Below are 26,459 nucleotides of genomic sequence, written 5' to 3'. Positions count from 1 at the left end.
GCCTGAAGGTTGGTACCCACTGGTCAGTTTGTACCATACGGTAGCACGGAATTGCTCAAAAACCCCATCAGTTCCCTTTTGGTTTAGGAAACTCTTCCTATAAAAAAAAAAAGATTCATTTTGTGCAGTATGCTCTGAGAGCATAACACAGTCCAAAATACTTGCTGTGTTAGGCAACTTGCCTTGTTCTTTTTTGTCTTAAACTCGGCAAGTACTCAAGAAGTTCTGGGACTCTGGTAGCAAAGGATGGTTGGAATGCTTGAGCAGGCAGTGTTTGACTAGTTGACTCTGCAGTAGGGGGCCATCAGGTTCTAGCTGACCCTGGCTTCCAGCGTCAGGGTGCAGTCAGCTTGATTCTGAGCAGTCCGTCATACTTGGTTTTCTACATTGACACATCTTGTAAAAGATAAGGGAAAAAACACTCCACTTACAGTAACAGGCACTAGTATTTAAAAAAATAAGCTTAGCCATTGCATGGAGCTTACATTTTACCATTCTGACACTTAGCATTTTATGTGGACCTTAGACCAGAATGAGAAAGCTAAGACTGGAAGAGGTCTACGTACCGCGTCTGCGTCCACTCGCTTGGCGTGTGGTGCTTGGTTGTCAGAGGCGCTGCAGACAGAATGTCCGACCCGGTTTCCTGCCTGCCAACTTGCTGGTGCTCCCCTGCCACCTCTACCGTGATCTCCCTGCGCGGTAGTGAGAGATGGTACACAGAAGGACTGCGTTGTGCTGTATTTCTTCTGACAGGAAGCAGGCACCCAGCTTAGTCCAGTGAGCACCATTGGATCCTTCTGAGGTTTGTCTTTCCTTAAAAATTTAAATGTCTGATGACTCCTTCAGAGAACCCTGTCCTGCAGATGTTGGTGTTAGGGAACAGGCCAGTGTGAAGTCCAGCGTTTTCTTGTTCACTCTGCTCTCCCTGCCAGGGCTGCAGTTCACCTGGCCTACTCAGTTTGCACGGACTGAATGGTCCCCTAAGTGTCAACAACCACAACAAAAAAGGAAGTGAAATTCCCACAAAATCAGAGCTCCTCAGGAAGAAAGCAACAGTCTATTTTGCTCATTTTTAAAACTTTATTTTTATTGGAAAGGCAGATTGACAGAGGAAAGATCTTCATTCTGCTGGTTCAATCCCAGATGGCTGCAATAGCCCGTGCTGGCTGATACAAAGAAGCCCAGAGCTTCTTTCAGATCTCTGATGTGGGTGCAGAGTCCCAAGGTCTTGGGCCATCCTCCACTGATTTCCCAGGTAATAAGGAAGTACCTGGATTGGAAGTGGGAGCAATTGGGACGCAAACCAACACCCAAAAGGGGTGATGATCCTTGCAGGCAGAAGATTAGCCAATTGAGCCATCACACTTTACCTACCCCACTTTAAAAACATTTATTTGGCAGGCAGTGTGATGGGGAGAAGACAGATCTTTTATTTTTTCACCTCTTAATAGCTTCAACAGTTAGAGCTGGTTCAGGCCTAAGCCAGGAGCCTGGGACTCTATCCAGGTCTTCTGCTTGAATGATAGGACCCCAAGTATATGGGCTGTCTTATGCTGCTTTATTGGTCGTGGTAGCAGAGGGCTGAGTCAGAAGGCGAGTACTGGGTCTCGAAGCCACTCTGATGGGGGTGCCAGAGTTTCAAGCAGCTGGTTAACCCAGTGCATCACAACACCAGACCCTTACTCATCGTTTGATTCATCAACCAGTCACAGAAACATTTATTAAGCACCTGCAGAATGCCAGAAGCTTTGCCCTGTGTGTTAGGGAAAGTCTACATAGCCTAGTCCTATGTAGACAAGAGGGTAACAGGAGCGTGCAGTCCGGAGTTTAGAATATCTGGTTGATTCCAGTTTAGCATCCACCACTTGTTGTAGAGTGGTCCTCTAAGCTTACACGAAAGATTGTTAAGCAGAATCATAGACACCTCATTTCAAGGCTGGAGCTCTGAAAGCCAGGGTGTGGTGACAATGGAAAGTGGAAATTCCCGCAGAGGAGTAAGAAAATCCCAGTCAGCCCCTGGGGCCCTTGATACCAGCTCGTGCCCGTGTCTGATCTGCTCTGAGCCCGGCTGGTCGTTCACAGATTGGCACCAGCCTCTTCGGCCCCTCCACTTTTCCTGCATGCAGAAGGAGCTCCGAAACACCTGGAAGCACACTTTAAAGCACACTTCTGTTTTCCCTTTGTGTGGGGGAGGGTGTTTCACACTAAGCAGTGGAGGCGGCATCACTTTCCGCATCTCTCCCCTCTGTGCCTCAGCTTTTCCTTCTCTTGGTACTTTGTTGGGAATCCCCACTTAGAAAACACCTTGAGGAACCAGGAAAGCCTTTCACCTGTAGATTAGGAGCATGTGAAGAAGGATTAGGATTTTGTTAAACCCTGTTCAAGGCGGAGGGTTCTGTTATCTCAGCTTTGGTTTTGGTGGAAGGGGGAGGTCTCCCCTCGCTGCCTCCCCTCTCCCCCACCCGCAGATCTTACGACTTAGTAGCTGAGAACTGAATGCGTGTGAAGAAAATGAGCCAACCTGTGATCAGGTTGGAAAGCTAGACCCATGCCAGGTGCAGCCTCCTGCTAGCATGGGTGGGGGAACACAGACCTCAAGAAAGCCATGGGTTGGCTTGAAGTCACCCAGCTGGTCAGTGAGAGGGTTTGCAGATGACTGTGCAGGAGGCATAGCCAGCAGTGACACTTCAGTGACACTTGCCTTACTCAGAAACACTTTTACTGTGGTAGAAATGATACATTGAAGCATTGGGTCATTCCCATCCCACCTCCAGGTAAGCAGGGAAAACCTTGAACTACAAAAAGATTGATGACGACTTGAGTGCTTTGGTCTCTGCCACTCACTTGGGAGGCATGTGGGGCGGAGGGGAATGAACCAGCTAATGGAAGCTCTCCCTCTGCTCTGGCTGGCTGTCTCTGTCCTTCAGATAAAAAGGAAGGAAATCAGTTTAAAAAGAGCACACCTGAGCATGGTTTGAGGGCATTCTGGCTGTTAGGCCACGGCAATGGCAGCACTCAGAGGACTCACCTGCTGTGCGGTTCCTACCTCCTCAGTCAGTACTGTCGCCAGCCTGGTGTGCAGGGGTCAGGGCAGGAATAGCCCCAGCAGTTGACTCCACATGTAATTGGGCTTCATTGGAAGGCCTGTTGTTCTCCAGGGCATTTGACCACTGTCCGTGCTGTCACAAGAGGTCACCAGGTGGCACTGGCTGCGCAGTTTGACATCCCATATCCTTGAGTAGAATGCTCAACTCCAGAGAGAAGTCATCAATTCAGGGAGTTTTTATTAAGGCTGACTTTGGGAGTGTAAATGAAGGATATTGTTCATTGTTGAGCATGGGCCCAAGTCTTAACCCGCATGTGTATTTCAGTACCAGGCAGGCGTTTGGAAGGAGGAGGCTGTCTTTGGAAAGGGCTGGCCACAGTATTGACTTGGGAGGTCTACTGAAAGACTTGGGACAAGGCTCTCTATTTTGAGAGGCAGAGAGAGAAAGCAAGTGAGTTCAGGAACTCGCATCTGCTGGCTCGCTCCCCAGGTGCCCATAAAATCAGGAGCCAGGAACTCCAATCTGGGTGTCACACAGGTAGCAGAACTCAGAGACTTGAGCCGTCCCTGCTGCCTCCCAGGATCTATATTGGCAGACAGGAGCTGGAGCTAGGAACCTGGATTCTCTGGTGGGGGATGCAGGCATCTTTTTTTTTTTTTTGTCCAGGGCTTTATTCACTAATGAGTCATACGGGGGAAGTGGCTCCTCAGCCCTGCCCCACATGCAGGTACCCAGTGGCAGGCTGGTGAGCCTTGTACCTTTTCTTTTAGGGCCTGGGGTCAGATGTAGGCACCTTAACCACTGGGTCAGATGATGGCTCCCAGAAGGGGGCTGGACTAGATGACCGACTAGAAGGAAGGGTAAGTGTTACAGAAACCACGTACATGGGGCCACTGCCAAGGAGCTTCAGCTCTGTCTTCTGGAAGTTGCAGGACTAGCTCAGTAGCCTGAGCAGCGGGCTTCTGCTATTGCAAGAGTGGGGAGGGGCAGCATGAAGTTAGTATAGTTCAGGGGCTGAAGCAATGAAAATACCGTTGTGTATAGTGTGAGGCTGGTCTGGAGAGGCCGAGGTTCATGTTTTGAATTTTAAGAACTTGTGGTATATTCATGTAACAGTTTCTCATTTTAGCTGCTTGAAAACAGTTCAGTGGCATTAAATGTATCCACTGTGTTGCTCACTAGTTACCACTGTCTAGCTGCAGAACTTCATCAGCCCAAATGTAAATCCCATATTCAATCCTCCCTCTGTGTGGGTTGTAAATGAATTTTTTTTAAAAAAAGATTTATTTTTATCTGAGAGGCAGATTTACAAAGACAGAAGGAGAGACAGAGAGCTAGATCTTCCATTCGCTGGTTCACATTCCAGATGGCCACAATGGCCCAAACTGAACTGATCCGAAGCCATATGCGCAGGGCCCAAGGACCTGGGCAGTCCTCTGCTGCCTTCCCAGGCCAAAGTCAAGGAGCTGGGAAGTGGAGCGGCCCACATAACGCCATTACTGCAGGTGGAGGACCAGCCTGCTAAGTCACTGAACCGGTCCCATGAATGGATTTCATGTCAGACCAATGTGGCTCCTCTTGGCCCTGCTATTTGCTAACAATGTTTCTTTGCTCAACTGACTTCATCTCTTAACTTGTTTTCTGGTTTCAAAAATGTTTTAAAGATTTATTTATTTGGGGAATCTCAACTGAACTTGAGCTGTGGTTATGCAACAAGGTGGAGGAATCCACCATGGTGGGAGGGTTTGGGGAGGGGTGGGGAGAACCCAAGTACCTATGAAACTGTGTCACATAATACAATGTAATTAATGAATTAAAAATAATAAATAATTTAAAAAAAGATTTATTTATTTATTTGAAACAGGAACACAGAGAGAGGGAGACACAGGGAATGAGAGGTCTTCCATCTGCTGGTTCACTCTCCCAAATAGCTGTAGAGGCCAGGGCAGGGTCACGTTGAAGCCAGGAGCTTCATGTGGACCTCCCAAGTGGGTGGCCAGGATCTGAGCACCTGGGCCATCTGCTGCTGCTTTTCCCATGCCACTAGCAGGGAGCTGGATTGGACATGGAGCAGCTAGGACATGAACTGGGCATGCATATGGGATGCAGATGGTAGCTTTACTTGGTTTGTCACAATGCTGGCCCAAGTTTCCCAGTTTAAAAAGGATTTATGTGTTAATTTGAATGATAGAGTTAGAGAGAGAAATGAAAAAACAGGTCTTCCATCTGCTGGTTCACTCCCCAAGCAGCTGCCATGTTGGGCCAGGTCAAATCCAGGAGCCAGGAACTCCACCTGAGTCTCCCACTTGGGTGGCTGAGGCTCAGACACTTGAGTCGTCTTCCTCTCTTGCCACTTTAGCAGAGAGCTGGAGTGGAAGCTGACCAGCTGGAACTGCAACTGCTGCTCATAGTAGGTGCTGATATCTCAGGTGACTAAAGTTACTGCACTACAATGCCAGCCCTCACCTTAAGAAAAACTTATTTGAAAGATAGAGGAAAGCTGATTCATGCCCTAAACATCTGTAACAGCTAGGTTGACCATGCTGATACGAGGAGCTGGACACTCGATGCAGGTCTCCCTCGTGGTTACAGAGACCCAAGGACTTGGCCATTTGCTGCTGCTTTCCCAGGCATAGTAGTACAGAGCTGGGCTTTTTTTTTTTTTAAATTTATTTTATTGGAAAGTCAGATACATAGAGAAGAGGAGGAGGAAAGACAAGAAGTCGATCTTCTTCTGATGATTCACTCCCACAGTGGCCGTAGTGTCTGAGCCAGTCCGAAGCCAGGAGCCAGGAGCTAGGAGCTTCCTCCGGGTCTCCCACACAGTGCAGGGTCCCAAGGCTTTGGGCCATCTTCTGCTGCTTTCCCATGCTACAAGCAAGGAGCTGGATGGGAAGTGGGGTCGCCAGGACATGAGGCAGCACCTGTATGGAATCCTAGGCATGCAAAGTGAGGACTTCAGCCACTAGATGCCATGCCAGGCCTAGGGAGCTGGATCTTAAGTTGCATAGCCAGGACTCAAAGTGATGCCCATTGGGGATCCTGGGAGCAAGCAGAGGCTTAATGTGCACCATGGCGCCCACCCCGAGGACTCTTGAGAGTTGATTGTATGCTATGTGATAAGCTGGTTTATTCTTGAATGGACATTCAATACACAGTGGCTGTTGTTTGCTTGATAAATGGCAGTAACAGTGGAGGCCCTTTAAACTATACACCACCCTGTTTAAACTGCTTGTTCACGAAGGACCTCAGTGACACTCATCTTCAGTAAACTGCTCTCATAGCTGCTGAGGTAGGCAATTTGACTTTTGCCTTCTGGGCTGTGTGAGAAGTTGAGAGAGAACTATATGAGTAGATTATGTATTGCAGGGTCTGAAGAGCCATTGGAATTTACAAAGGGAAAAAAAATCATTTCATGATGGTTACTTGCTTAATACATCGTTGAGTTGGTGAGTGAGGGAGTGGATGCGTGAATGGACAATTAGTAGAGTTGTAGAGGCTCCTGGCAGAGGAGGTGCCTGGGTGGGCCAGTTTTGCAGATGCCATTGCGTGTCTGATCTGCCTAGGAGCATGCATGTACCCTCCAAGGCAAACAGAAGACATTGAATCTGGTTATTTTTAGATGAACAGTTCAGAATTTGAAAACTAGATACACTTCAAGGAGGTTTAATGGGCAGTGGATGTGGGCTTAGACATCCACCAAGGAGGAACTGCCTCTTGGTGTTGGGAGATGCCAGTCATGTGTCTGCTAAGAAAGAGGAAATTCTTTGTGATATTCTAAAAAAAAAAAAAAAAAAAAATCCAAGTGTGAGATCAAGCCAAAAGGAGATCTCATCTCTAAGTCTCTATCTAAGGAAAATACCTCTTAGCTTAGTGGCTAAATCCTTGCCTTGTATCTGCCGGGATCCCATATGTATACTGGTTCATGTCCTGGCTGCTCCACTTCCCATCCAGCTCCCTGCTTGTGACCTAGGAAAGCAGTGGAGGATGGTTCAAAGCCTTGGGACCTGCACCCGCATGAGAGACTCAGAAGAACCGCCTGGCTCTGGATCTGCTCAGCTCTGGCTGTTAAAGCCACTTGGGGAGTGAACCGGAGGACAGAAGATCTTTCTCTGTCTCTTTCTCTCTGTAAATCTGCCTTTCTGATAAAAATAAATCTTTCAAAAACAACCAACTCCTGTTGGTGGACTTGCTGAAGAATCGACAGGGGCTATTAATTTTTCTTGCTCTTCTGCGTACTCTCCCCTTCTTTACGCCCCCTTCAGTCTGCCTTGTTCTCTGTCGGAGCCCTTGGCACCACCTGTCATGTGTGATTGTTCACTGGCCGTCTTCCCCACTGCAGCGTAGGCTCTCGTGAAGCAGATGTCTTGTTCGCCACTGTAAGAGGCACTCCGTACCCATGTGGGGAGCCTCCTCTAAAACTAAGTCATGCATATGTCCAGATTGCCATGCTTTTTCCCCCAAACCTAAAAAGCAGCACTTGTTCCTGTTTAAAAATGTATCTATAGGAACGTGTGGGAGAATAAAAGGGGGATTTGAAAGTCACAGAAATTTACCTTACACTGTCTTGCAACCCTGAGAAATGTGCTTGATTGAGTTCATCTCCAAGTTGTAAGCTTTTACCCGGGATCCACCAGGCTTTGCTGTTGTTGTTGTTTTGCTTGTACTCATACAAAAGATGCTGGAGGAAGGATCGCTCCACAGGGATTGCCTCTAGGAAGGCAGGATCCAGGGCGGAACAATAGGCCGGTCTGCGGTCTGGGGGCATCTCTGCGGCTGCCTCCTGTAATTGGTGAACTCATAATCCGCCTCTCGCCAGGAGGAAGGCACTTCATTTAGCTTTCAGAGATTAGATCATGCACAGGAAGCTGTCTTGGTTATCAGGCTCCACAGAGGAGTCAGAGGCTTGGTGGGTGGGGGAGTTGGGGTTGATTTAAAGAGACAGGGCTTGCGGGAAAAGCACAAAGCGTTTCCCAGTTTGGGAAGGCACCTCCACGACCTTCAGTTCCCCTGAAGCATTAATTCTGGCCTTCCTACTTTGTAGATCAGGGCCTCTTGTGGATTCCCTTACCATTATCATGGTCTGTGCTATCAGACTTTCATCAGTTTATTATAACAGGATCACACTTTGAAACCTTACTGTGTTTAGATTTCTGAATAACATTTTATATGTCTGTAAATACTTTGTCTTCCTTGAGTTATTCTTAGAATTTATTTATTTGTTTTATCCTTGTTTTACTCTTTGTCAGAGGCAGTCTGAGAATTAATGTCTCAAATAACTTATTTTTGTATTTCAGTGCATATGATATTGATCTGAACCTAGTAAAAGTGTGTTGAATTGGAGCCCAGCACAATGGCTCCACTGGATAAGCCTCTGTCTTGCACTGCTGGAATCCTATATGGGTACAGGTTTGTGCCTCAGCTGCTCTGCACCCCATTCAGCTCCGCGCTTGTGACCTGGGAAAGCAGTGTCTTATAGCCCAAAGGCTTGGGACCCTTCATCCATATGGGAAACCCAGAAGAGGCTCCTGGCTCTTGGCTAGGGATCAGCTCAGCTCTGACCATTGTGGCCATCTGGGGAGTGAACCAGTGGTTGGAAGATCTTTGCTCTCTGTAAATCTTTCTAATAAAAAAATGATAAATAACATTTTTTCAAAGATTTATTTTTTATTGCAAAGGCAGATCAGATTTACATAGAGAAGAAGAAAGAGAAGGATCTTCCATCCTCTGGTTTACTATCCAAATGTTTGTTGAATGCATTTGGACTAGCGCAAGGTACAACCTAAACATGTTAATCAAAATGAGCATGCTTACACATTTAACCATGTGGAGCCAGTACAGAGCCACATGTGCGTTATAATGTTAGTGAGTTGGAGCAAAGAGGGCATGCCTGTGTGGTGGTCACAGGTGACAAGTGGCCAATCTGGGGACAGGCCTTAGCCGTTAAGACACTGCTTAGGATGCTTGGATCCCGTCCTGGAATGCCTGCATTTAGTATTGGCTCTGCTTCCAGTTCCAGCTTCCTGTTGATGCACACCCTGTGGGGGTAGCACACAATGACTCAGTTTCTGGATTCTTGCCTTTCACATAGAAGATATAGATTGAGTTCCAGCCGTCTGGCTTTGGCTGCCCAGCCCTGGTTGATTGGAATTGGGGAGTGAGCCAGTAAATGGGAGATCCATATTTGTCTCTCTCCTGCTTTCTGTCTTTCAAATAATATGTAAATTAAAAAATTTTATGTTGAGGAGTAGCAAGTAAAACCCCTGGCTAAAGTCCCAGCATCCCATATGGATTTTGATTTGTGACTTGGCTGTTCCACTTCTGATCTAGTTCTCTACTAATGGTCCCCCCAAAATCAGTAGAGCATGGCTCAAGTCCCTGGGTTCCTGTAGCTCTGTGGAAGACCCAGATGAAACTCCTGGCTCCTGGCTTCAGCCTGACTCAGCCCCTCACTACTGCTGCGGGCATCTGGAGAGTGAACCAGTGGATGGAAGTTTCTCTCTCTCTCCTCTCTGTGTAACTCTTAACTTTCAAATGAATAAATAAATCTGTAAAAAAATTTTTTTGGAAAGGCGGATATACATAGAGGAGGAGAAACAGAGAGGAGTATCTTCCCTCCGATGGTTCACTCCCCAAGTGACCGCAACGGCTGGAGCTGCGCCAATCCGAAGCCAGGAGCCACGAGCTTCTTCTGGGTCTTCCATGCGGGTGCAGGGTCCCAAAGCTTTGGGCTGTCCTCAACTGCTTTCCCAGGCCACAGGCAGGGAGCTGGATGGGAAGCAGGGCTTCCGGGATTAGAACTGGCGTCCATATGGGATCCCAGCATGTTCAAGGCGAGGACTTTAACTACCACACTATCGCGTTGGGCCCTAGTTGTTAGTTCTTAATAGCAGGGCTTTGTGCAGTGGGACAGTTATTATATACATGAATAGCAAGCGTATGAGGAGACCCAGTGGTAGCCAAAGTAGGAGATGAGAAAGTTTCTTTACCCAGCTTGTGGGCTGCACACCTGCAAGGGTGCCCTGGTTCCATCTTTGGGTTCCTGCCCAGCTACCAGTCTCAGATGGTTTCGCTGCCATATCTGAGCACAACCTCCAAGCTGAAATTGTGCATCTGAGGATGCAAGGGTTGCCGAGGCAGACCCTGCATGCTGCCAGGTGTGTCGTTGTCCAGCCTCTCAGCTGTGGCATCTCTCACTGTGTCCTTGCCCCTAGGTGTGTGTGGTCGGGAATGAGCCTCTGGCAGTGCTGCTGGACTGCCTGTTGCAGGTCCTGGGAGTGCTCTTTTGCATCTACTGTTTCACCAAGCAGGGTGTGTCCCACATAAGGTGAGTGATGGAGAGAACCTGCTTGTCTGAGAAGTCAGATCTTACTTGGTGTTGAGCAGTGGGGTCTCAGCTTGTGCCTCCCTGTTATTTCCTTTCAATGTGAGCACGGCATCGGGGCTCTCCTTACTCAGCTAGAAGAGGGAAAGCGAGTTGCAGATGCTGTCTATTGCCCTTGTGTGATCAGTGAGGAAGGCTGCAGGTGTGTATCTAGGAAGGCGGAAGCAGGGTGTGGAGAGCACATTCTGAGGGTCGGATGTGCAGGAGGCACGCTGTAATTTAGCCTGGAATCTGGAGGTACTGAGGTGGGGGTTGTTTACATAGATGGGCTTTCTTAGTCTTCTAGAAAATATTCTGTGTGTATGAGAATCTGAGCAGGACTCCTTTGTGCCAGCTTAATTTTCGTAGTCATCTTTGTAGTTCTTTGAGCATGGTAAAGTCCTGCAGAATTCTGAATATTGGTATTTGGGAATGGCCCCAGGTCACCCACCAGAAGTGGACAGTAACTTCTTCGTGGGGTCATTACAGAGATTAAAGGTGCTCTCAGGTGTTCGACGCCTTCCCTGGTGAACCTCTGTTGGTCTGGTTCCAGTAGACCATCCATGTAGTGACTCCTGTTTTTAGATTTTTTTTTTTAAAGATTTATTTCATTTTTATTACAAAGTCAGATATACTGAGAGAAGGAGAGATAGAGAGGAAGTGGAGCTGCCGGGATTAGAACCAGCGGCCATATGGGATCACCTGCTGGCACACTCTGGTCCTCACCAGGCTGACAAGACAGATGCCATGTTTATTCTCTTCCTCTCTAGTTGATGGGGACAGAGAAGGGATGAGGAGTTGGAAGGTCTTTGTTGGTGTGCTGTCTCTTAGTCACACTGGTATTGGATGGTTTTCATGTAAGTATAAGCTTTCTTATACAGTGCATGATCCAAAGGCAGTGGTACATTTGGAATTTAAAAATCTAAACCTTTGGGGCTCATATGGAGTGTCTGGGTTCTAGAGCCAAGTGTCTCATTGAATGTTGACGTATTGACATTCTGGAATTCACAGGGAACATGTCCACTCGTACTAGGTGGTAATGCCAGTGTCTGGAGCACAGTGGGCCCTGTCCGTCTTTCCTTCTTTGTTAGCTTGTTCTGTGCACAGAGTTCAGCTGACAAGCTCATTTGTAACTGTTTTTCCTGCCAGATCACTCTGCCAAGAGATCTTATTATGGATTCTGGGGAAGCTGGAAAGGAAGAAGGCGGTTGCCAGCCTGAAAGGGTTTGCAGGACTGGACAAGGCTGCGCCCTCACTGCACCCTCTGTGTCAGTTTCATGCTGCCACACAAGGTGGCATCATGGTTATCATCAAAGAGACACTTAGGTGAGTCCAGAATTTTTTTCTCTCTCTCCCGATTTTGGTCTACCTGAAAGGCCTTTGTAAGCCACTAAGGGGCGCTGAGAGAAAAGAAACCAGAACTACAGGGTCTTGATGCGCCCGCTATTTATAGTCTGTACGTGAAATGTGAGCCTTAAATAATCCTCCAGGCTTCCCCCCACCCTGATATCAGGCTAACACTAGGTGCAGTTTACTGGAGCCTCGCAATTCTGTGTGACAAAAAAGTCACTTCCTTCACTAAGCATTTTGCCAATGAATCATAGTAAAGGATGGCAAGTGTTCAATCTTGACACCATAGTAATTCCACCCTATCTCTGACTCCCGAAACAATCCATGTGTGTATGCCTAAGGAACACTGTCTCATGGCCATCTTTATTTTTATTTTTGAGATTTATTTTTTATTTGCTTGACAGGCTAAGTGACAGGGAAAGGGAGTGATGGAGACAAAGATAGATATTCCATCTGATGGTTCATTCTCCCAAGTGGCTACAGCAGCAAGGGTTGGGCCAGGCTGAAGCTCAGAGCCTGGAACTCAATTTGGGTCTCTTAAGTGGGTGGCAGGCAACTGAAAGCACTTGAGCCCTCCCCGGCCAGCTCCCAGGTGCGTACCAACAGGAAGCTGATTCAGACACAGAGCAGCCAGGACGTGAACTGACACTCCACAGTGGGATGTGAGCACCTTACGTGACAGAGTGTACCCTGCTGGGCCACACACCCACCCTGATGGGTGTTTTCTGTGGCAGTTTTATAAGGCTTTGTTCCTCTTAGAGGTTGGTTAGAAACGCCTGATTCCTATTAGTAGAATGTATCATTTATTTCTCCAGTGTCTTTAAAGTGTGTGTATTTTAAATTCTTTCCACCCTCTAGATGATCTGTTTATGAGCTAATTATCTCACAATGTGAGTTTCTGTTCATTAGAATGCATGTAAGATTTAAGTGGTGGTAGCCACCCCATTTATCATTCATATCACATTCAGAATGCTTCTGCTTATTGAAGTATTTCAATTTAGTTTTGTATTTTTTGTTAACTTAGTAACATTTTAGAATACTCATTCAATATGATGAGCTTGAAGAAAATAGGAAAACACATAGGTTACACGCAGAATTTTCAGGACAAACTCCAGTTACTAGTTTACTTAAAATTACCGAGCATCAAAGCTGGCACTATGGTGTAAAGCTAAGCCCCTGCCTGTGGCCCTGATTTGAGTCCTGGTTGCTCCGCTTCTGATCTAGAGTCTTGCTGATGCACCTGGGAGAGCGGCCATGGATATCCCAAGTACTTGGGCTCCTGCATCCACATGGGAGACCTAGAGGGAGTTCCAACATCCTGGCTTTGTACTGGCTCAGCTCCAACCTTTGTAACCATTTGGAGAGTGAAGCAATGAATGGAAGATCTCTCCTTTGTCTTTCTTTTTTTCTCTGTAACTCTATCTTTAAAAATAGATAAATCTTTTTAAAGACTATCAAGCATTAGTAAGTTCTGGTTGTAGCTATGCATGTGGATGGGAAGAATTAAAATTTTTTTCCTGTTTATTTTAAAAACATTGAGAAACAGTTTTTATTTGGGACTAATTTAGGGGCAGTTTGGATTTAATTTAGTAGTCTATAGTCTAGTATTTATATTTCTTAAAAACATTTATTTATTTTTCTTTGAAAAGCAGATTTACAGAGAGAAGAAGAGATAGAGAGGTCAGGTCTTTCATCTGCTGGTTTTCTCCCCAAATGTCCGCAGAAGCCAGAAATGAGCTGATCTGAACCCAGGAGCCAGGAGCCTCTTCCAGGACTCCCTCATGGGTTCAGGATCCCAAGGCTTTCAGCCATCCTCTTCTGCTTTCCCAGGCCATAAGCAGGGAGCTGGATCAGAAGTGGATCTGCCAGGACATGAACTGGTGCCCATATGGGATCCTGGCATTGCAGGATGGAATATTAGCCTGTTGAGCCATAGCGCTGGCTCCTCTAGTATACTTAGTGCACATATGTCAACATTTGTAATTTTCAGGGTGAGCATTTGGCTTTAGCAGATGAGATACTGCTTGGGGTGCCCACGTTTCTACACCAGAATACCTGGGTTTGAGTTCTAAATCCACTTCCTATCCAGCTTCCTGCTAATGCATGCCTTGGGAAGCAGCCGATGATGGCTCAAATGCTTGGATTCTTGTTACACACATGGAAGACCTGGCTGGAGCTCCTGGATCCTGACTTCAGTTTGGGTGCGTTGCAGGGAACTAGCAGATGGAAGAGATCTCCATCTCTTAGAGTCCTGGCTTTCCTGCTCTCTCCAGCTTCCTGCAAATGTGCAGCCCAGAGGGCAGCAGGGGATGGTGCAAGGAGCTGTCTGTGCCACCTACCTGGGAGACACAGACCGAGTTCCAGCCTGGAGCAGCTCCAGCTGTTCCAGGCATTAGGGGGATGAACCAGCAAAAGGAGGTCTCTCTGTTTCTGTCTTTCTCTTCCTTTCAAATAAGCAAAAACATTAAACATTATAACATTATTTAAGATATAATAATAATTCTTTAATAATTCTGTAACATTCAAGCCATTTCCTTTATGAATCTTTTACCTATTGGAGCAAGTGGCCATATAGGACCGAATGTCCCAGATTTTGAAAGTAAATATTCAACTTTTTCCAGCTTGGAGAAATAGGAAAATAAATTGCACACATTTTTTTGGAGATCATTCCAATGTGTGACTGGAACATGAGGTAACATGTTTCTTTTGAAGATTATTATGGGGTTTCAAGAAAAATATGATCTTTCGGTGCCACTGCCAAAACAACTCTCCCCTGCTTTGCAGTGATGAAGAGGAGGATGAAGCCCTGTTCCAGAAGGTGACCTCTGAGCAGAGCCAAGTGGAGCATCTCATCGACCTGCTGTCCCACTGCCAGAAGTGTGGTTTGGCAGGGGACTTCTTCATCTTGTGTCTGCAGGTGAGAACTACAGAGTTCATTGCCATCCGTTCTACAGACAATCCCGGGGGACCCTGTGAATTTTCTAGGCATTCATAACTTCAACTTCTAAAATTTAGGTTCCAATTTATGGCAAATGATTAGGGGCATAAAGGTGTTTCTTTTTTGGAAGGGAGTAATGTTGGGGTTGGTAAAAAGAGGAGGCTTTCATGGAACCTGTGTGTTCTGACTTCTCTCCTGGGGACTCTGCATTGCCGTTCTAGAGATGAACAAAGCAGAATTACCAGTGTGCGCAAGGGTTAATTGTTATTACGAGTTGACACTAAGAACTCTTTTGAAGTTAATAGCAGGTTTTACAGCTCTAGAGTAATCCCTTATCCTCTCTGCCTGTTTTTCTGTCAGATATTTGGAAAGGAGGCTTAGCAGTTGTGTCTCCTGCACTCTGCTTTCTGGCCACCTGAAACCTTTTCCCTGTCTCTCAAGGCCAGCGTCTTCACCCCCTTTTGCCCTTATCTCTGGTAGCAGCTTGTCTCATGTAAGGAGATCACTGTCTGATATCATGAACCAGAGACTTCCGGCTCTGCCTCCTGCTCTCCACCTAGGAAAGTATTTAAGAGAATAACTGTGAAGTTCAAGGTTGGTGGTGGAGGAGGGAGGTGGGCAAGCACTAGGAGAAAGGGGTGGCATTTCTGTGGCTTGAAGTCAGGGACACGTTTTTGATGCTTTCTTGCTTCCCACATCCAGCCACCCACCTCCCCACCCCCATGTCCAGTCACTCATTCCAAATACTATTCCAGGCAAATGTGCGCTTCATCGTATACCTTAAATAAAGCAATTTTAGGGACCAATACAATGGCTCAGCTGGCTATTTCTCCACCTCCAAGTGTGACATTGATTCACGTCCCAGCTACTCTGCTTCCCATTCAGCTGCCTGGGAAAGCAGTGAAGAAAGGCCCAAGTCCTTGGAACCTTGCACCCTTGTGGGAGACCTGGAAGAAGCTCCTGGCTTTGGATTGGCTCAGTTCCAGCCATCGTGGCCTTTGCAGGGGCCAGTGGATAGAGGATCTTTCTCTCTGTCTCTCCTTCTCTCTATAAATAGACCTTTTCAATTACAATAAATACATATTCTTTTTTAAAATTTTATTTTTGAAAGTAATTATTACATAGTTGATCAGGGTGGGAACGATCAAGGTTTAGGGAAAATTGGGTGAACTTGTTACTTCCAAATTTGCCATTTCTTCTTGTTCCTGGGGGAATAAATACATATTCTAAAAAAATTTTTTATATATATTATTATATTTTTGACAATCTTTACATAGTTAATTACGGTAAAAAGGTTCAAGGGCTATAGGGAAGTGGGTAAGACTATTATTTCCATATTGTTTCCTTCATGTATCTCAGGTAAAGGGGTTATTAAAGGGCTTGGCTCTAAACTGGTCTCTCTGCTTTAGTACCATTGACATTTTAAGCCAGATGGGTTTTTTTCTTATGAGAGGCTGCCCTGTAGGCTACAAGAAAAACATGAACACACTAAATACATGAGTTTCCCCCCAATTATGACAACAAAAAATGTCCCTGGACATTGTAAAAGACCCACCAGGAGTTTCAGGTGCAGTTGAATTCCTAGACTCTGGGCTGCCAGTTACTTTGATGAAGCATGAATCGAGAGGGAGCTTCAGGTTTTCTCTGCCCAAGGAAGTATGCAGTGTTGAAGCATAGGTGAAAAGCCAGCAAAACCCACCCTGAGGCACAGCCTTGCAGTGGCCGTTCAGTTCTGAGCGTTGCAGCGGGAAAGGGCTGTGGTGCTGGAGTTACCTGCGGGAATCTGGCGGGAGTGGGCAGTGCTAGGTGGCAGCTAGAGCTGTAGGCTGGGAAGGCCGTCGAGATGGTAAAAACACTGATACAGGAGGAAGTGGCTGAGCTGGTTCTGAGCATGCATGTGTGTGTGTGTTACAGGAGCTCTAGATTTCAGAGTATTGTAATGTACACAGTGTCTCGCAACTCACGTTTTTCACTTGACAGTTTCTGAGATCTGTCTCTGGATATCCACATAGAGCTAGCTCATTTGTTTTAGCTGTGGTGACATAATAAATCTCCCAAAATTTATTTATTCTCTTATTGCATGACATTTTAGATTGTCTTCAATTTTTAGCAATTGTAAATAATGCTGTCATAAATATAGACTCTTTAAATATGCATTTCAAACTGTTTTCTGGCTATGTTTGTGATGCTGTTGGTTGTACTGGGTATTCGTTCACTTTTTCTTTCTTTGCTCCCTTTTCCTTTTAAAGATTTATTAATTTTTTATAAAGATTTTGTTTTATTGCAAAGGCAGATTTATGGAGAGAAATAGAGAGAGATGTTCCATTGCCTGGTTCACTCCCCAAATGGCCGCAGCGGCCGGAGCTGAGCTGATCCAGAATGAGATCTCTCTCTTTTAAGGTTTATTTTTGTTTATTTAAAAGATAGAGTTACAGAGAAAGAGGTCTTCATCCACTGGCTCAACCCCATATAGCCACAGTGGCTAGCCCTGGATTGATCCGAAGCCAGGAGCTTCTTCCAGGTTTCCCACTGGATACATGACCCATCCTCTACTGCTTTCCCAGCCGTATTAGTAGGAAGTTGAATTGAAAGTGGAACAGCAGGGACTTGAACTGGTGCCCAAATGGAATTCTAGCATCCACAGGTGGCAGCTTCACCCACTTTGTCTCAGCTCTGGCCCCTTCCTTCACTTTTTCTCTTCTCTTGTGTTTATAGGAGTTGACTCATGTGGCAGCAGAGAACGAAGCAGAGTTCAAAACCCAGCCCCTCTCTAGCCAGAGCCTCTTGGAGTTAGAGCAGCAGCGGACACTGCTTGTGGAAGGGCAGGAGCGGAAGCTGCTGGTCCTACAGCTGGTGGCGGTTCTGTGCGAGAGGATGTCGGAGCAGATATTCACCAACATCACTCAGGTCAGGGGCCGTCCCATTCAGGGAACAGTCTGGGTCAGTTTCTTTACGTTCTCTCCAGAACAATGATTAGAGGTGTTAGCTCTGAGTGTGGCTTAACAACACTTGCCTCAGTGTTGCTAGAATGTCAATTAAACATGCGAGTTCCCCAGCCCATACTCAAACCACTGAATGTGAAACTCTCCTGGGTCCTTGAGAAGCAGGCTGGACGCGCAGCTGAGGTGATTGGAGAACTGTTTTGAGTTTTATGGTTTTCAACTTTTGAAATTAGATGGAAGTGTCAGGGATCTGTTCCAAAATATGAGTCCCCAGCCCACTCTCAGAGCTCCTGTCTGTGTCACAGCCTGGGTACCTTTATCAGTGTTAGTCTCAGTGTTTATTTGTCCACTAACTTGAGAGCTTGTTTGGAAGTTCTAGCAGCGGAGCACAGCTACTCGGAGTCCGTTGACCGAAGACCAGTCCTCCTCTAGCGGGGAAGGTCATCCTCTGTGACCGGATGCGCAGCTTCGGGAGGGACACGCTCAGGGAACTGTGAGGGAGGGGACACCCACCTGGCCAGCCAGAGCAGCCGAGTCAGCCCTGGCGATCACCCTCATATCCTGTCCGTTAACTTGAGAAGCAGCATCGTGGAGACAGAGGAACAACAAGAGATCCGTGTTTCATCTGCTGGTTCACTCTCCAAACACCTGTCACAGCCTGGGCTGGGTTAGGCCAAGCTCAGAGGCAGGAACTCCCTGCCAAGGTGCCAGCACTTGCGGGATCATCTGCCACCTAATGGACATAGTGATAGGAGGCTGGATTGGAAGCAGAGTATTTGGGTCTCTGATATGGGATGGACATTTTGGAGCTTAACTTGCAGTGTCGATACCTTTTTCTGTCTTTTTTTAAGGCTCCTTTAGTGCTTCTAAGGAATTTCACAGGTTGAGAATGATTATAAAGAAAAACAACCACAAAAACTCAATTTGGACACATATAAGCATAATTGCCTTGAACATTGTAGGTCCTTGACCAGAGCCAGTCTCCACAACATCCTGTAAAGTGTAAAGCTATTTTTAAAAAACACTTTCAGAACAGTGTATCTGTGGGGCCTGGTGCTGTAGCCTAGTGGCTAAAGTCCTTGTCTTGTGTGTGCTGGGATCCCATATGGGCGCTGGTTCTAATCCAGGCGGTCCCACTTCCCATCCAGCTCCCTGTTTGTGGCCTGAGAAAACAGTGGAGAATGGCCAAAAGCCTTAGGACCCTGCACTGGCATGGGAGACCCGGAAGAAGCTCCAGGCTCCTGGCTTCAGATCAGCGCAGCTCCGGTCATTGGGCCACTTGGGGAGTGGATCAATGGATGGAAGATCTTTCTTTCTGTCTTTCCTTCTCTCTGTATATCTGACTTTCTAATAAAAATAAGTAAGTCTTAAATAAAGAAAAAAAGAATAAAAGAATGGTATAACTGTGGCAATCAGAGCCTGATGGTTACTGATGCAGACATTGTTCTTATGACCTCTTTAAAAAGTAGGAGGGCCCGGTGCGATAGTGTAGTGGTTAGAGTCCTTACCTTGCACATACTGGGATTCCACATGGGCGCTGGTTCTAATCCCAGCGGCCCTGCTTCCCATCCAGCTCCCTGCTTGTGGCTTGGGAAAGCAGTCGAGGACAGCCCAGAGCCTTGGGACCCTGCACCCACGTGGGAGACCTGGAGGAGGCTCCTGGCTTCTGGCTTCAGATTGGCTCAGCTCCGGCCGTTGCGCTCACTTGTAGAGTGAGTCATCAGACGGAGGATCTTCCTTTCTGTCTCTCCTCCTCTCTGTATCTTCCTTTCCCATAAAAATAAATAAATCTTTTTAAAAAAAAGTAGGAAACAGGTGGGTGTTTGCGTCAGTGGTTAAGATGCCTAAACTCATATTGTGGTTCAATCATTACGGCGCTTTTAACCTAGGTTCCTGCAAATGCAGGCCCTGGAGGAAGCAGCAGTGGCTTTAGTAATTGGTCCCTGTCACCCTTATCCTGGCTTTGGCCTGACCCAGTTCTGAATCTTTTAAACATTTGGGGAATGAATTAACAGTGGAAGATCTCTCCTTTCTATTTCTATCACTCTTTAAGAAAAAAAGTCAAAATAAATAAAATGTAAGAACAACATAGGAAACAGAAATAAGAAAGCCGGGGCAGTGTAGCTGACCCTTTCTGCCACATTAGCTGGTAGTTGCCGCGTGGCTGGTGACATGTCCGTGTAAGATGCCTCAATTGTGACGCTTAGAGCTGAGCTGCTCTCGGTGCCTTCGTCCTTGTCGCCTGCCTTTGGCGTTGCTAAGCAGCGTTTTCGCTGCCGCTCCTGCAGAGAGCACGTGCAGCTGCCTGTCAGCGCTGACTTACCATGTCTGTCAGAAAACCACGTTTGTGATCTTTGCAGCGTCTCTCTCCTCCAGTTCACTGACCTTGTCCCTCGGAGGGAGGTCTGCTGCTCCTCTGTTCACGTCTGCTCCCTGTACACTGTTTCATCCAGACCTTGCGTTGTTGTGTAAGGATGCTGATTGGAAGCGGGAATGGTCTTGAGCTTCTGCAGTTAGGTGTCTTTACTGCTAATCAAGGAACAATGGCTTGGGCTCGTACAGAAATGATCAGTCCCATTAAGCCATCTTTCAGCTGAGATTAAAGCCTATCAGGACAAAAAGAGCCTCAAGGAAATATGAAATTGCATTTGGTAATTTTACTGGTAGTGATCACGTTCGTGTGTTGGTTTGAAATGCACATACAGATAAAATAAGTGACTTATAATTTTGTTAATCTTATTGAGCATCAAGGTTTTTTAAAGAATTATTTTTATTGGAAAGTCAGATATACAAAGAGGAGGAAGGACAGAGAGGAAGATCTTCCGTCCGTTGACTTACTCCCCAAGTGGCCACAACAGCCAGAGCTGAGCCGATCGGAAGCCAGGAACAAGGATCTTCTTCCGGGATCTCCTACACAGGTGCAGGGTCCCAAGGCTTTGGGCTGTCCTTAACTGCTTTCCCAGGCCACAAGCAGGGAGCTGGATGGGATGTGAAGCGGGGCCTCAGGGACACCAACAGGCACCATATGGGATCCCGGCGTGTACAAGGCGATTACATTAGGCTATTGCTCCAGGCCTGAGCATCAAGATTTTTAGCATTTTTAGCATACGAAAAAAAAAGGCATAAAATCCAGGAGCTTGAATAGAAACCTTATGATACAAAATTTCAGCTGAAAGTGTTCGGGTGAATCCATGATTTGTTCTTAAATACCTTCCTACTTCAGCCCACTGTTCATTGCCAAGAAACAGTGGCAGCTCCGTGGCAGAAATGTGCACTAGTGCAGCTTCCGGTCATGTTTTCTGCAGGAAGAGCACAGAGCTCTCTAGGACACAGGTTGCTGTAGGGTCTTTGTTAGGAATCGTGTTTCTCAGACCTCCTGCTGGCCATGCCTAGATGCCAGGAAGCTGTTGGAGGTGCCCGGGCCATGGCAGATAGGACAATTAAAGCATCAGAAAGAATTTTTCCTGTGATGTATTGAAACACATCCAAGATCTAAAAAATCCTAGTAGGACGTCCTTAAGGATTGCTAGGCAGGGCCTGGCACGATGGCTCAGTTGACTAATCTTCCCCTTACAAGCTCTATCTGGGATCCCAAATGGGTGCCAGTTCGTGCTGGCTGCTCCACTTCCTTTCCAGCTCCCTACTTGTGGCCTGGGAAGGGAGTAGAGGAAGTAAAGGAACCCTGTACCTGTGTGGGAGACCTGAAAGAAGATCCTGGCTCATGACTTCGGACTGTCTTAGCTGTGGCTATTGTGGCCATCTGGGGAGTGAAGCAGCAGATGGGACAGCTTTCTCTCTGTGAATCTGGCTTTCCAATAAAAATAAGTAAGTCTTTAAAAAAGATAACTATGACAAAACTCATTATTTTGTAAATTGATAAAGGGAAATGATAGTGAAGTATTTGTCCTGCCTTTCTTTTCATTTTCTTTAAAGATTTATTTATTTGGTGAAGGGCGGAATGAGAGAAAGAGAAGGAGATGCCTTCAGTCCACTCTCTGAATGGCTACAACAGCAAGCACTGCACCAGGCTGAAGCCAGGAACCAGGAACTGCATCATGGTCTTCTGCTTATGGGTTAGCAGGGACTCAAGTACTGAGCCATCATCTGCTGCTTCCCAGGCATGTTAGCAGGGAGCTGGATCAGAAGCAGAGTAGCCTGGACTGGACCCAGCAGCCTGCTGTGGGATGTGGGTGTCCCACGTGCCAACTAAAGCTGCTGTGTCTGCCCCATCATACCTCTCTTATGGCAGCTTTATTTCAGTGCATCCAACCAGTTGGTGAAGGAAGATTTTTGCTTCCAGGAGAATCACAGCAGCTCCCTAATGAAGAAATGGATCTAGGCCAAGGCTGCCAATGTCTGCCAACGGCATCAGTAATTTACTGGTGGGTGCTTTGTAATGAGTGTGTTAGGTCAAAAGTACCCAGGCCAACTAACTGATGGAGCCTTTCCTCCCAGGAATTTTATTATGATGAATTTTGTAGTGAATACCTCTATGCCCATTACTCAGCTATTGCCATTAGTATTTTATATTATTAGATTTACCACGTACTTACCCATGTTACTATTCTATCCATTTTTTTTTGTTTGTTTGTTTGTTTTAGATTTCTTTCTTTATTTGAAAGGTACATGCAGAGAGCAAGAGATAGCAAAAGAGAGAGGGAGGGAAGGAGGGAAGAGCAAGAGGGAGATCTTCACTCCTCAGATGGCTGCAACAGGTGGGACTGGATCAGGGTGAAGCCAGGCGCTTCTTCCAGGTCTCCCGTGTGGGTGGCCGGGAGCAGCCCAAGCGCTTAGGCTGTTCTCCACTGCTATCCTAGGTGCATTAATAGGGAACTTGGCCTGAAGTGGAGCACCTTGGACTTAAACTGGCACTTGTATGGAGTTACAGGCGTCACAGGCAGCAGCTTAACCTTCTTTGGCACAGTGCCGGCCCCTGTTACAGCCATTTTCTTGTTGGTGCATTTCAGTGTTAATGAAGTGCTATATTTCAGCATGGGTGCACTGATGTGTCAACTCCCAAGTGGACAACTAGATGTGTGTGCCTCCTGATGCCATGCATCAGGAAGTGCCCAGTGCCACTTGGGATAACTTCTTACCAAGAAAAAAAAAGCCCTTGAACCTTAATCTAATTGAGGAAATTTAGAGAATAAGGAAGCAGCCCAGTCCAGGATGTGGGAAATTCTCCAGTACAAGTGACCTAGTCTCTTTATCAAATCAGTGGCATTAAAAAGGAGTCAGGTCCTGACTTAAGCAAATCATTGTTGAGGGAATGGGGGAGCCATGGCCAGGCCTGGTGAAGCATGGTCCAGACCCGGGGGACCTGCTGGCACTTGGCAAGATGAGCAAGGAGCCGTGGGGCAGGCAAGATGGCCTTTGCTTGGCCCCGTCAGGAAACCACCATCCTGTGTTCCTTTCTGTAACTGGATCATTGTAATCAACCAAGTTGAAGTGGTTCTTTGTGGTCTTTTTTCAGGTGCTAACCTCTTTTCTAAACCATAGGTGCAACACATGCTCATTGCAAAGTGTTTAGACAACATGAAAACACATCCAGTAATAAGTAGGGGTTTCCGGTTGAAGCGTGTGCCCTGAGTACGGGGCGGTCTGCTCCCTTTGGAACTATAGGGACTAGCAAAGCAGGGGAGAAGAGACAGCAAAATGTGCACATTGGAAAATAATGTTTGATTAAGGAGCTGCGAAAGCTAAATATCTGCCTGCAGGAGTGATCAGCAAGCAGAATACAGGAGCTCAGTGAAGCCACAGCAGTTCTTGTGAAAAGGAGAAGGGAAAAAGGAGCAAGGTGCTTCTCAGGCTGGACACTGGGAGTCCTGGAGGGCAGAGATGGCCCCAAGGTGGAGTCAGCTGTGAGCCTCGAGCAGTTAGAATGACTCTAAGAGACTGCAGGAAATTCATGCTGGCTGACTTTTTTTCCCACATAAGAGAGAGGGGCCCGATGTCGTGGCCTAGCGGCTAAAGTCCTCGCCTTGAATGCCCCAGGATCCCATATGGGCGCCGGTTCTAATCCCGGCAGCTCCACTTCCCATCCAGCTCTCTGCTTGTGGCCTGGGAAAGCAGTCGAGGACGGCCCAACGCATTGGGACCCTGCACCCGTGTGGGAGACCTGGAAGAGGTTCCAGGTTCCCGGCTTCGGATCAGCGCGCATCAGCCATTGCGGCTCACTTGGGGAGTGAATCATCGGACAGAAGATCTTCCTCTCTGTCTCTCCTCCTCTCTGTATATCTGACTTTGTAATAAAATAAATAAATCTTTAAGAAAGAGAGAGAAGGAATGAATGGGAGGGAGGGAGGGAGGAAGGAAAAGATTCATTTAGTTTATTTGGAAGGCAAAGTTACAGAGAGAGAAAGTGAGAGTGAGGGAGAGAGAAGACTTCATCGTTTATTCACTTATTAAATGGCCAAAATAGCCATATGGACATCAGTTCATATACTGGCTGCTCCTCTTGCCTTCCAGCTCCCTGCTTGTGACCTGGAAAAGCAGTTGAGGATGACCCAAAGCTTTGGGACTCTGCATCCACATGAGAGACCTGAAAGAAGCTTCTGGTTCCTGGCTTCAGATTGGCTCAGCCCCAGCCACTGTGGCCACTTGGGGAGTGAACCAATGGATGGAAGATCTTTCTCTCTGTCTCCCCTTCTCTCTGTAAATTTGACTTTTTTAATTAAAAAATAAATAATTAAAGAAGGAGGAAGGCTAGATAATTCTGTATTTGGGTAATTTTGCCATGCTTGTACTGAAAGAGAAGCTAAATGGGAGCACTTTAGAAAATTCTAGGAGGTAGCACAGTCACCCCACAACAGTGCCAGGGTCCTTAACTTCCTTTGTCACTAAAGCCTTAGTGCTGAAGCAGGCAGTGACGCTGCTGTCCCCAGCAGTGTCCCTTTCAGTGAATGGGATGTTTGTCAACCTTTTCCATTTCCTGCCTTGCTCCAAAGGGTGAGTCTTAACAAGTTGTTCCCCTCAGTGCAGTAAAGACTTGCACTGTGTGGGGTTTGTCCTGGACATTCAGTGTGAGGGCTTTCATGGTACTTAGACTGACTACAGACCATCGGAGCTTCCCATTTGCACAATGACGTCTCTCTTCTGAGCCATAGATCCTAGATATACATGCATGTGTTTATAGGCATGCACGTACATGCATGTATATGCACATCACTTATTCAAAGGTGTTCCGCCAAAGGTGATTAATCCAAGCGCAGTTAAAATGGTGCTGACCAGATTAATTCCTTTTAAAGCTTAGTCGTTAGCAAAGTGCCATGTAAAATCTTGTGTATGAATAATCTTAATCCTTTAAAAATAGCTGGTACTTAAAAAAAAAAAGAAAACCCCTGACTTTGCGTCATTTGTACCAATTGAGAATTCTGACTCCAAAATAAAATCGAACATTTTCTCCCTCATTCATTGCTTCCTAGAATTAGACTGCCCAAATGCAGGCAAAAACTAATTCCTGAGGCGGAAACGTTGTTTGCTGATAATTTTTTATAGAGTTGGTTTTCTGGGGGGAGGATTTTTCTTTTTTCTTATTTTAAGACTTGTTTTTAATGAAAGATTTACAGAGAGAAGGAGAAACAGAGAAAGATCTTTCATCTGCTGGTTCGCTCCCCAAGTGGCCGCAATAGTCAGAGCTGAGCTGAGCCAATCCGAAGCCAGGAGCTTCTTCTGGGTTTCCCACATGGGTGCAGGGTCCCAAGGCTTTGGGTCATCCTTGACTGCTTTCCCAGGCCACAAGCAGGGAGCTGGATGGGAAGTGGAGCAACTAGAACATGAAATAGCACCCATTTGGGATCCCAGTGGATGCAAGGTGAGGATTTAGACACTTAGGCTACCATGGCAGACTCATTAGAGCTGTTTTTAAGAGGAGTTTTTATCCCAACATAATTGAACTCAGAGTACATAGATTTCCCTCATCCCCATGCACCTACATGTACATAGCTCCCTCCTTTGTCAGCTATGGATCCTCTATGTATAAAAAGTGTTATCTCTGTTAAACTTTAAATTTTTTATTTGTTTCTTTTGTTGGAAGGCATAGACTGAGAGAGCTCTTACATCTTGTAGTGCACTCTCTCTGCAACCAGGGTTGGGCTAAAGCAAAACCATGAGCCTGGAGCTCGTCTCCCACGTGGTTGGCAGAGGCTCAAGAGCTTGAACCATCTTCTGCTGCCTCCCTGGATACACATTTGCTTTGAAGCTGGGTTGGAAATTGAGGAGCCAGGACCAAACTGGCACATCTGTATGTGATGGGGGCGTTGTTAGTGGTGCCTTAAGTTACCACAGCACCTGCTTGCATTTATTAAAATGGATGACCTTTATTGACACATCATTGTCAACCAAAGACCATAGCCTATGTTAGAATTTATGTTGATGTACATTCCGTGGACCTGGACATATTTGTAATGGCGGTGCATCATTATTATGGGATTCCGCAGACGTCCTTCTCTGTCCTAAAAGTCCTGTTCGCCTCCTCTTGCCTCAATCCCTGGCACCCCTGACCTTTTCACTCCCTTTTTTTTTTTACCATTTTTTTTTCTTAAAGTGTCTTGTAGTTTGAATCATACAGTATGTGGCCCTTTTTTTTTTTTTTATTTGTTTTTATTGCAAAGTCAGGTTTACAGAGAGAAAAATCTTCCATCTGCTGGTTCACTCTGCAAGTGGCCACAATAGCCAGAACTGAGCCAAGCTGAAGCCAGGAGCCAGGAGCTTTTTCTGAGTCTCCCATACGGGTGTAGGGTCCCAAAGCTTTGGGCCATCCTTGACTGCTTTCTCAGGCTTCATGCAGGGAGTTAGATGGGAAGTGGAACAGCCAGGAT

At 46.5% G+C, this 26,459-nt stretch overlaps 1 protein-coding gene across 6 annotated transcripts in view; it reads left to right on the top strand.

Annotated features, from left to right (window-relative positions):
• The window catches only part of TANGO6 (transport and golgi organization 6 homolog), a 189,492-nt gene that overhangs the window by 30,314 nt on the left and 132,719 nt on the right, over positions 1–26,459 (top strand). For all 6 annotated transcript variants that reach the window (XR_009246848.1, XR_009246849.1, XM_058675022.1 and 3 more), the window contains exons 8-11: positions 10,262–10,374; positions 11,560–11,736; positions 14,545–14,677; positions 17,414–17,605. Coding sequence is in view for 4 of the 6 variants with exons in the window: in XM_058675022.1 (XP_058531005.1) it covers positions 10,262–10,374; positions 11,560–11,736; positions 14,545–14,677; positions 17,414–17,605 (615 nt within the window). In the remaining 2 variants the exon portion in view is untranslated. The remainder of the gene's footprint in view (positions 1–10,261; positions 10,375–11,559; positions 11,737–14,544; positions 14,678–17,413; positions 17,606–26,459) is intronic.

Source organism: Ochotona princeps, chromosome 16 (assembly GCF_030435755.1).
Source record: "Ochotona princeps isolate mOchPri1 chromosome 16, mOchPri1.hap1, whole genome shotgun sequence".
Classification (NCBI taxonomy): Eukaryota; Metazoa; Chordata; class Mammalia; order Lagomorpha; family Ochotonidae; genus Ochotona; species Ochotona princeps.
Note: the sequence above shows the minus strand (reverse complement) of the source record. Positions and strands in the feature narration are given on the sequence as shown.